Consider the following 11,808-nt stretch of genomic DNA (forward strand, 5'->3'; position numbering starts at 1 on the left):
TCAATGGATCTCAGTGTTGCCAGCTGTTCATTTAGATCCAGTACCTGGGCTTCCAAACTCACAACGTGCATACATCTCGCACAGCAGTATGCACCCACGACGGCTGTTCAAGGATGGCATACATGTGGCAAGATGTACACTGGATAGCATTGTCAATAGTGGAGCTCATTTCCTAATGAGGATTATACTAGACAGAAATATTATGTAAAAAGAAATGTAAAGAATTAATAAAATACAGTCAGCAATTCAGCCCAAATTCCTCTCTTCCAAACTCCCTGAATCCAAAGTCACTGAAAAACAAGTCACACACTTACTTCCGTTTGCACTTACACTCCGGTCACACTCGCTAAGGAAGAAGATTTAAAGAGGTTTGTTTTTCCCTTTAGCAGCAATCCAACCTACAGCTCAATGCACTTCCATGGTTCAATAAAGTATTGCCACGCTGCTTTACCATCACCCTGTGTTGTCTGAGTAGTGTTACGCCCACGGAAGACCCCAGGTCTTCACACTATCAATTATCTACCACTCCATATATCTATCTGTATATCTATGTAACAAGAAAACTGATCAACATGTCCTAAGTATGAACAGGTGCCAGGTGAAGAAACTGCATAATATATATAAAGAAAGCGCAGCAGCACTCCACTATGGCCAAGATACATAAAGACAATAAACATATGATCTAGATTGTATTAATACTCAGTAAGCTGTACTTACTTTAAAAAACGGAGGTACATGTTTTGTCCTGGTACTATAAGCCTACATGGACAAAACAGGTCTCTTTTGGGCTAAACCTAAAATTTACATGGGCTGGTAGAATAGAATATACCTCACTTGCTAGTGAAATGTTTTGTCCATGTAGGCTTATAGTACCAGGAGAGGCATGTAGGCAGAGTAGTACCCATCAGACGGGAGGTCACCTTGGAGCGGTTGATGGGCACACATGAATTGGCCAATTTATGCGCTAAGAACCTCTGTTTTTTAAAGTAAGTACAGCTTACTGAGTATTAATACAATCTAGATCATATTTTTATTGTCTTTATGTATCTTGGCCATAGTGCTATGTCTATCTATCTATACATGAGAAACAATAGGCCTACAGAATAAAGGCCAGGTAGATATTACACAATTTTTAATATGGTTTTTCAAAATTAGCTTCTTTACATGGTGAGTCATATTTCACAAAAGTTCTTCGAGAAGTGGAAATCTGTGAAAACAAAGTGTTATGATTAAAAAAATATGAAAATCAAATTCTTTATACTGTCATGTAGGAGAGAATTACATACCGTATTTTTCTGACTATAAGACGCACTTTTTTCCTCCAAAATTTTGGAGGAAAGTGGGGGTTGCGAATACTATCTACCTGTATATACTGTGGCTCTATGTTGTAAGAGGTGTGGGGGAGCGGCAGTGGGGGATCAGCGAGGCACAGGAGGCAGCATCCGCCTGCTGCAGCCTATCCTGTGCCCACTACTAGAGAAAATGAATATTCCCTGCTCCCCACGCCCATGGGGCATGGGGGCTCATTTTCCTTAATAGCTGGCACACTGTACCGCAGCGTGGCTCCTGCTGCCGCTCTGCGGTCAGTGCGCCTGCTATTAAAGCTCATGAATATTCCCTACAACCCACTCCCATGGGTTGTAGTGAATATTCATGGTTTTTAATAGCAGGCACACTGACCGCAGAGCGGCAGCAGGAGCCGCGCTGCGGTACAGTGTATCGGCTATTGAACAGACTGAATGGTCACTGCTCCCCACGCACAGAGTCCCGGCGTGGGGAGCAGTGACTATTCCAGCACAGCGTCTCACACTGTATGAGTGTGCATGGCAGGGATGCCATGCACAGCTCACACAGTGAGAGTCTTGTCAGCAGAGCGGGACAGCGCTGGAGGAGAGAGGTGAGTACGATTGTTTTATTTTTTTTGTGGGCAGCGTGATGGGGGCTCAAGTGGTGCCATGCATACCAGGATGGGGGCTCAGAGGGTGCCATACATACCAGGATGGGGGCTCAGAGGGTGCCATACATACCAGGATGGGTGATCAAGGGGTGCCATACATACCAGGATAGGTGATCAAGGGGGTGTGCCATGTATACCATGATGGGGTATCAAGGGGTGCCATGCATACCAGGATGGGGGAATCAAGGGGTGCCATCATACCAGGATGGGGGAATCAAGGGGTGCCATGCATACCAGAATGGTAGATGAAAGCTGTGCCATGAATGCCAGGATGGGGGATCAAGGTGTGCCATGCATTCCAGGATGGGGATGAGGGCCACATATACAAGGATGGGATGGGGGCCACGTATACAAGGATGGGATGGGCCATACATACCAGGATGGGGGATATTACCCCAATACCAGTGTCAGCAGCAGACCCCCTCCGCTATAACAGGGCATCATGACCACATTTTTTGCTTACATTTTTTTTCCTATTTTCCTCCTCTAAAACCTAGGTGCATCTTAGAGTCTGAAAAATACGGTATCTATATATATATAATCGTCTTATCCCGTCTGTCTCTGTCTGTCTGTGTGTCCAGGAAATCCAGCGTCGCTCATTGGTCCGGCAGCGGCCAATCAGCGCCGCGGGATTTCAGAAAAAAGATGGCGGCCGTTAGCGGCTCATCTGCAGGACGGAGCTCAGCGGCGATGCAGCCGGGAGATGAGCGCCGCGAGGCGCTCATCTCCCGGCCGGTATCAGCAGAAGGACCCCGACCGCCGGACCCATCTGCGGGACGGAGATGCAGCCGGGAGATGACCGGCGCGAGGCGCTCATCTCCCGGCTGGTAGCAGCGGAAGGACCGCCGGCGCCGCTGACCTCCATGCGGAAGGGAGGACCGGGGAGCGGCGCTGCGGGTCGGGATACTTCTGCTGCGAGCGCCCGCTCATGTCCCGGGTTCTCGCAGCGGAAGTAGCCGCACAGGCAGCGCCGCTCCCCGGTCCTCACGAAGACGATTCGATGATTGGTCGCGGTCTTCGGACCCGACCAATCACTGATCTTAGCGCAAAAGTTAAATACCGCTGTGCTGATTGGTCGCGGGCAGCGTCTGCGACCAATCACCGATTTGGGCGCCAAATTTAAATATCGGCCGCGACCAATCAGCACAGCGGTGTTTAAATCTGGAGCCAAGATCGGTGATTGGTCGCGGGCAGCACAGTAGTGGTTAACTTTAGCCGCAAGATCAGTGATTGGTCGCGGGCCAAGACCGCGACCAATCACCGATTTGTGCGGCACATTTAAATAGCGGCCGCGACCAATTGGATGTCAGAGCCGCTCCCCGGTCCTCCATTCACACCCTTGCCGCATGGATGTCAGCGGCGCTGCCTGTGCGGATACTTCCGCTGCGAGAACCCAGGACATGAGCGGGCGCTCGCAGCAGAAGTATCCCGACCCGCAGCGCCGCTCCCCGGTCCTCCCTTCACACCCTAGCCGCTGATGTCCCCACAGTATCCGCATGGTGTTACAAAGGTCCGGACATTTGTGTTAAAAATCGCTGATTGGTCGCCGACGCTGGCCGCGACCAATCACCAATTTGGGCGCCAAATTTAAATATCGGACGCAACCAATCAGCACAGCGGTGTTTAAATGTGGAGCCAAGATCGGTGATTGGTTGCAGCCGATATTTAAATTTGGCGCCCAAATCGGTGATTGGTCGCGGGCAGCGCCAGCGACCAATCAGCGATTTTTAACACAAATGTCCGGACCTTTGTAACACCATGCGGATACTGTGGGGACATCAGCGGCTAGGATGTGAAGGGGGGACCGGGGAGCGGCGCTGCGGGTCGGGATACTTCTGCGAGCGCCCGCTCATGTCCCGGGTTCTCGCAGCGGAAGTACCCGCACAGGCAGCGGCGCTCCCCGCTCCTCACAAATACGATTCGCTGATTGGTCGCGCTCTCCGCACGTGACCAATCAATGATCTTGGCGCTAAAGTTAAACAGCGCTCTGCTGATTGGTCGCGGCCGCTGCCCGCGACCAATCACCGATTTGGGCGCCACATTTAAATAGCGGACGCGACCAATCACCGATCTTGCTGCCACATTTAAACACTGCTGTGCTAATTGGTCGCGGACGCCAGCCGCGACCAATCACCGAGCTTGGCGCCAAATTTAAACACCGCTCTGCTGATTGGTCGCAACCACCGGCCGCGACCAATCTGCGTTTTTTGTGCCAAATTTAAACAACGCTCTGCTGATTGGTCGCGGAGTCTGTGACCGTGACCCATCAGCATTATTGGTGCCAAATTTAAACCCCGCTCTGCTGATTGGTCACGGCCGCCAGCCGCCAACAATCAGCGAGATGGGCGCCAAATTTAAACACCACTCTGCTGATTGGTTGAGGCCGGCGGCCGCGACCAATTAGCGATTTTGGCGCCAAATTTAAACAAAGCTCTGCTGATTGGTCACGGCCGTCAGCCGCGACTAATCAGCGATTTTGGCGCCAAATTTAAACAACGCTCTGCATCGCTCTGCTGATTGGTCGCGGTCGGGGGCTGCGACCAGTCAGCAGTATTAGCGCCAAATTTAAACACCGCTCTGCTGATTGGTCGCGACTAATCAGCGATTTTGGTGCCAAATTTAAACACGCTCTCCAGTCCTCACTAACACGGTTTGCTGATTGGTCACGGCCACCGCCCGCGACCAATCACCGATATTGCCGCCAAATTTAAACACCGCTTTGCTGATTGGTCGCGGTCGCAGATCGCGACCAATCAGCGGTTTTGGCGCAAAATTTAAACACAGCTCTGCTGATTGCACCCGGTCGGCCGCATACCTATTCTAGAATACCCGATGCATTAGAATCGGGCCACCATCTAGTATCTCTAGATTAATGTATGCAATTTAAAGTCCACATTAAGGCCATTAGGTTTTAAAGATCCCAATCTATAGATCCATTCCAACTTTTTCTTTTTGAGTAATTTCTCCCGATTACCACCCCTTCTCAAGGGGGAATATGATCTATAATGTCAAAGTTAAGATCCCTCTCTGTGTCCTGCTTCTACAAAATGTTTTGGAACTGGTAGATCCAATTTCTTTCTTAGTCTTCTGTACCGATGATGGTTAATTCTCGTTTTGAAATCATAAGTAGTCTCACCTACATACACTGTGTGCAGAATTATTAGGCAAGTTGTATTTTAGAGGATTATTTTTATTATTGATCAACAACTATGTTCTCAATCAACCGAAAAGACTCAAATATCCAAGCTTAATATTTTTGGAAGTTGGAGTGTTTTTTTTTTTTAGATTTGGCTATCTTAGGAGGATATCTGTTTGTGCAGGTAACTATTACTGTGCAGAATTATTAGGCAACTTAATAAAAACCAAATATAATCCCATCTCACTTATTTTCACCAGGTAAACCAATATCAGTGCACAAAATTTAGAAATAAACATTTCTGACATACAAAAACCCCAAAAAATAGTGATGAATATAGCCACCTTTCTTTATGATGACACTCAGCAGCCTCCATCCATAGATTCTGTCAGTTGCTTGATCTGTTTTCCATCAACATTGCGTGCAGCAGCCACCACAGCCTCCCAGACACTGCTCCGAGAGGTGTACTGTTTTCCCTCCCTGTAGATCTCACCACAGCCTCCCAGACACTGCTCCGAGAGGTGTACTGTTTTCCCTCCCTGTAGATCTCACCACAGCCTCCCAGACACTGTTCTGAGAGGTGTACTGTTTTCCCTCCCTGTAGATCTCACATTTTATGATGGACCACAGGTTCTCTATGGGGTTCAGATCAGGTGAACAAGGGGGCCATGTCATTATTTTTTCTTCTTTTAGACCTTTACTGGCCAGCCACGCTGTGGAGTAGTTGGATGCATGTGATGGAGCATTGTCCTGCATGAAATTCATCTTTTTCTTGAACGATACCGTCTTCTTCCTGTACCACTGCTTAAAGAAGTTGTCTTCCAGAAAATGGCAGTAGGTCTGGGAGTTGAGCTTCACTCCATCCTCAACCCGAAAAGGTCCCACAAGTTCATCTTTGATGATACCAGCCCATACCAGTACCCCACCTCCACCTTGCTGGCATCTGAGTCGGAGTGGAGCTCTCTGCCCTTTACTGATCCAGCCTCTGGCCCATCCATCTGGCCCATCAAGAGTCACTCTCATTTCATCAGTCCATAAAACCTTTGAAAAATCAGTCTTAAGATATTTCTTAGCCCATGCTTGATGTTTTATCTTATGTTTCTTGTTCAAAGGTGGTCGTTTTTAAGCCTTCCTTACCTTGGCCATGTCCCTGAGTATCGCACACCTTGTGCTTTTTGATACTCCAGTAACGTTGCAGCTCTGAAATATGGCAAAACTAGTGACGAATGGCATCTTGGCAGCTTCACGCTTGATTTTCCTCAATTCGTGGGCAGTTATTTTGCGCCTTTTTGGCCAACACGCTTCTTGCGACCCTGTTGGCTATTTGCCATGAAACGCTTGATTGTTCGGTGATCATGCTTCAAAAGTTTGGAAATTTCAAGACTGCTGCATCCCTCTGCAAGACATCTCACAATTGTGGACTTTTCAGAGCCGTCAAATCTCTCTTCTGACCCATTTTGCCAAAGGAAAGGAAGCTGCCTAATAATTAAGCACACCTTATACAGGGTGTTGATGTCATTAGTCAACACCCCTCCTCATTACAGAGATGCACATCACCAGATTTACTTCATTGGTAGTTGGCTCTCAAGACTATGCAGCTTGGAGTAGGATGAGATGTAGAAAAAGTATCATGTGATCAAAATACTCATTTGCCTAATAATTCTGCACACAGTGTATATCAATTTGCATGGACACTGGAAAATGTATATAACATAATCCGTGTCACACGTTAAATAGAACTTGGTTTTATATACTTTCCCAGAAATTAAAGGAGAGAATTTTCAACATCCTAACATATATGAGCAATTTACACAGCTGAAACAAGGGAAACATCCAGTTCTTTTCCTCCATGGCAATGTAACTTGACTCTTCTTTTTAAATGATCCAATGTCAGAATGAACCAAACCATCGTTTAAGTTCCTAGAACGCTTATATGAAAACAGAAGTGGGACTGTAAACTCCTCAACCCCTCGTATACATTTTCCCAATATATCCCAAGGTTTCCGGATTATACCTACAACATCACTACTCTCTTCAGAATAAATTGAGACAATAGGAATCCTTTTAGATGTATCGCTATTTTGATGTTTATCATTTAATAATGTTGAGCGATCAAGCTGTTTGGTTCTATCCTCACACTTTTCAATACTTTCATTGAATAATTTCTATCCTTACATTTTTTCATTAACCACTTCGCACCAGAGCCTGTTTTTGCCTTCGTGACCGGGCCAATTTTTTTAATTCTGACCACTGTTACTTTATGAAGTAATTACTCTGCAACGCTTCAACCGATCCCCCTGATTCTGAGATTGTTTTTTCAATCTATTGAACCCTATTGTACTTCATGATAGTGGTAAAATTTCTTCGATATCACTTGCGTTTATTTGTGAAAAATCGGAAATTTGGAGAAAATTTTGAAAATTTTGCAATTTTCAAACTTTGAATTTTCATGCCCTTTAATCAGAGAGATATGTCACACAAAATAGTTAATAAATAACATTTCCCACATGTCTACTTTACATCAGCAAAATTTTGGAACCAAAGTTTTTTTTTTGTTATGGAGCTATAAGGGTTAAAAGTTGACCAGCAATTTCTCATTTTTCCAACAAAATTTACAAAAACATTTTTTTAGGGACCACATCACATTTGAAGTCACTTTGAGGGGTCTTTGAAAATACCCAAAAGTGACACGATTCTAAAAACTGCACCCCTCAAGGTGCTCAAAACCACATTCAAGAAGTTTATTAACCCTTCAGGTGTTTCACGGGAATTTTTGGAATGTGGAAGAAAACAATGAACATTTAACTTTTTTCACAAAAATGTTACCTTAGACCCAATTTTTTTTATTTTCACAAGGGTAACAGGAAAAAATGGAATACACAATTTGTAGTGCAATTTCTCATGAGCTGATACCCCACATGTGAGGGAAAACCACTGTTTGGGCGCACTGCAGGGTTAGGAAGGGAAGGAGCGCCATTAGACTTTTTGAATGTAAAATTTGCTTGAATAATCAGTGGACGCCATGTTGCGTTTGGAGAGCCCCTGTGTGCCTGAACAGTGGAAACCCCCAAGTGACACCATTTTGGAAACTAGACCCCTTAGGGAACTTATCTAGATGTGTGGTGAGCACCTTGCACCCCAGGTGCTTCACAGAAGTTTATAATATTGAGCCGTAAAAATAAAATTTTCACATTTTACCACAAAAAAACGTTTTTCATCCCCTAATTTTGCATTATCATAAGGGTAATAGGATAAATTGCACCATGAAATTTGTTGTGCAATTTCTCCTGAGTACGCCGATACCCCATATGTGGGGGAAAACCACTGCTTTGGTGTACGGCAGGGTTCGGAAGAGAAAGGAGCGCTATGTTGGCTGGGATAGGTTGCAGACACCATGTCACATTTGAAGAGTCGCTGACATGCCGAAACAGCAGAAACCCCCCACAAGTGACCCCATTTTGTAAACTACACCTCAAGGAATTCATCTAGGGGAGTAGTGAGTAATTTTTAAATTTATACCATTGGGCAGTGAAAAAAGCATAATTATATTTTTACCACAAAAAAATGTTTTACCCTCAGATTTTACATTTTCACACAGGGCAATGGGTAAAAATGGTGCCGAAATGTGTCACACAATTTCTTCCAAAAGTGGCAATACCCCATATGTGGCTGTACCGTACCGCTCAGCCATACGGCGAGATCTAGGGGGGACGGAGCGCTATTTGACAATTGGAGAACAAATTATTGTAGAATAGGCATTTGGATTTGGGAGCACAACATTTTCTGAATTTCTTTTGGGGGGCAAGGGCCATTTCGCTTTTCCAGAGCCTTTCTGCTACCAGTAACTTGGAAGTCCCTTATATTTTTAACAGATGACGGACCTGAGTGGGGACTAGCTTTTTTTGAGGACTGAGTTGAAGCTTTTATTGGGAACATTTTACGTAACATTTATCCGGCACTCTAGGCTGAGCACTTACATCGGGGTTTCCATCTAAATTTCCAAGTGATGTAATTCAGATGAAACCCCTGCGGGATCCATTCACTGTAATGAGGCAGCAGAGTTACTCTGGACTCCGTCTGGCCTCTGCTTAGCGGTGTCCTTTTTTTCAGAAGTGCACAAAACTGTGGCCAACCGCACTTTTATGCACGCCTAAAACAAATGACACTGTGGGATCCCAGGCCAGACGGCATCCACAGTGGCCTATATCTGCCTCATTACAGGGAATCTTCCGTCATGGGTTCCGGCTGAATCACGTATTTCAGAGATTTACACGGAAACTCTGGTGTAAGCGCTCAGCGCAGAGCGCAGGATAAATGTGAGCAGAGCCTTACTGCGATCTTTGGGAGACATAATAAACAAATCAGTAGCAGGTGAAGAATTGGTTTTATTTATTTTTTACGCCGTTCCTCGTGCGGTATAAGTGATGAGATTACTTTATTCTTCGGGTCGGTGCGATTACAGGGATACCAGATTTATATCGGGTTTTTATGACTGACAGCTGTCACACACTAAGACGCTTTTTTTGCAAAATCTAGTTTTTGCATCGCCATATTTTGAGAGCTATAATTTTTCCATATTTCGGCCGACAAGAGACATGTGACGGCTTGTTTTTTGCGGGACGAGTTGACAATTTTATTGGTACCATTTTTGGGTACTTGACATTTTTTGATCGCTTTCTATTCGGTTTTTTGGGAGGTAAAATTAACAAAAACCAACAATTCAGGAATTGTTTTTTGAGGGTTTTTTTTATGCCGGTCTGCGTGTGGTAAAAGTGATCAGGCAGCGTTATTCTTCGGGTCAGTACGTTTACAGCGATACTACACTTACTGTATATTTTTTTTATGTTTTGGCGCTTTTACACAATAAAACAATTTTATAGAAAAAATATTTTTTTTGCATCTCTATTCTGAGAGCTATAACTTTTTTATTTTTCGGCTGATGGAGCTGCATGGCGGCTTTTTTTTTGCGGAACAAGATGACGTTTTCAGCGGTACCATTTTTATTTCCATTTTGCTTTTTGATCGCATTTTTTTTCACTTTTTGTTTGGCGGTATGATGAAAAAGCATAGTTTTTTGCTCCGTTTTTAATTTATTTTTATTACGGTGTGCACAGAAGGAGTTAATTAGTGTGACAGTTTTATAGATCGGGTTGTTTCGGACGCGGCGATACCAAATGTGTGTACTTTTTTTGGTTTTACATAAATATACGGATTTATTGGTTTAATATTTTATTTATTTATTTTGTGATTTTTTTTTTTTTTTTTTTTTAACAGTTTGAAAACATTTTTTTGACTTTTTTTTTTTACATTTATACTTAGTCTCTGTATGGGACATTAATTGTTATTTTTCTAATCACTGATGTCATGCAATGTAATAGACATGTATTACATTACATGACATCTTTGCTGACTGTTTCACAGTCAGTGTCTCCTGCCAGGCTTCAGCTGCAGGCTGAGCCTAGCAGGACACCATATATGGCAGATCTGGAGGCGGTTATGTGACCTCCAGCTGCCATAACGACAGGTCCTGGAAGGCATCAGGGGGCCGTCGGAGAGGTAAGTGGACCCCCTCTCCTCTCACTATCTTCTATATGCCGCGATCACTATAGATTGTGGCATATAGAAGATAGCAAAGGGTTAACATCATTGGGACCTGATCCAATCAGGTACCGATGATGTCCCCTGTCAAAGCGGTTGCTCTGAACCGCAACCTGGGGGTCCTGAGGGCTGTGGGACCACCGACCGTTCATAAACGTCGGCGCTGCACAGAGCCCAGGCAGCGCCGACGTTTATGTACAGTGGGTGGTCAAGAAGCGGTTAATCTTGTTGAAAAAAAGCAGATCACAGACGTGGCACAAAACTAAAGTCATTTCAAATGGCAACTTTAGGGCTTTAAGAAACACTAAAAGAAATCAAGATTAAAAATGTGGTACTCCGTAATGGTAATTTTTTTCAGACCAAGCAGAGGGAAAAAATTATGGAATCACTCAATTCGGAGGAAAAAAGTATGGAATCAACCTGTACATTTTCATTTTCAAAACTAACACCTGCATCAAATTACATTTTCTCGTTAGTCTGCATCTAAAAAGGAGTGATCACACCTTGGAGAGCTGTGGCACCAAGTGGACTGACGCGAATCGTGGCTCCAACACGAAAGAGGTCAATTGAAACAAAGGAGAGGATTATTAAACTCTTAAAAGAAGGTAAATAATCACGCAATGTTTTAAAAGATGTTGGTTGTTCACAGTCAGCTGTGTCTAAAATCTGGACCAAATACAAACAACATGGGAAGGTTGTTAAAGGCAAACATACTGGTAGACCAAGGAAGACATCAAAGCGTCAAGACCGGAAACTTAAAGCAATGTCTCCAAAACAGGAAATGCACAACAAAACAAATTAGGAACGAATGGGAGGAAACTGGAGTCAATGTCTGTGACCGAACTGTAAGAAACCGCCTAAAGGAAATAGGATTTACATACAGAAAAGCTAAACATAAGCCATCATTAACACCTAAACAGAAAAAAACAAGGTTACAATGGGCTAAGGAAAAGCAATCGTGGACTGTGGATGAATGGATGAAAGCCATATTCAGTGATGAATCGAGAATCTGCATTGGGCAAGGTGATGATGCTGGAACTTTTGTTTGGTGCCGTTCCAATGAGATTTATAAAGATGACGGCATGAAGAGAACATGCAAATTTCCACAGTCATTGAT

The 11,808-nt window shown here is 44.4% G+C and overlaps 1 protein-coding gene across 1 annotated transcript in view; it reads right to left on the bottom strand.

Annotated features, from left to right (window-relative positions):
- Positions 1–1,057: 1,057 nt before the first annotated feature.
- The window catches only part of MKNK1 (MAPK interacting serine/threonine kinase 1), a 67,150-nt gene continuing 56,399 nt past the window's right edge, over positions 1,058–11,808 (bottom strand). The window contains exon 12 of the mRNA XM_073644056.1: positions 1,058–1,207. Within this exon, the coding sequence (XP_073500157.1) occupies positions 1,180–1,207 (28 nt within the window). The 3' untranslated portion in view covers positions 1,058–1,179. The remainder of the gene's footprint in view (positions 1,208–11,808) is intronic.

Source organism: Phyllobates terribilis, unplaced genomic scaffold, assembly GCF_046119375.1.
Source record: "Phyllobates terribilis strain yellow unplaced genomic scaffold, ASM4611937v1 Scaffold_8__6_contigs__length_399053987, whole genome shotgun sequence".
In the NCBI taxonomy this organism is placed as follows: Eukaryota; Metazoa; Chordata; class Amphibia; order Anura; family Dendrobatidae; genus Phyllobates; species Phyllobates terribilis.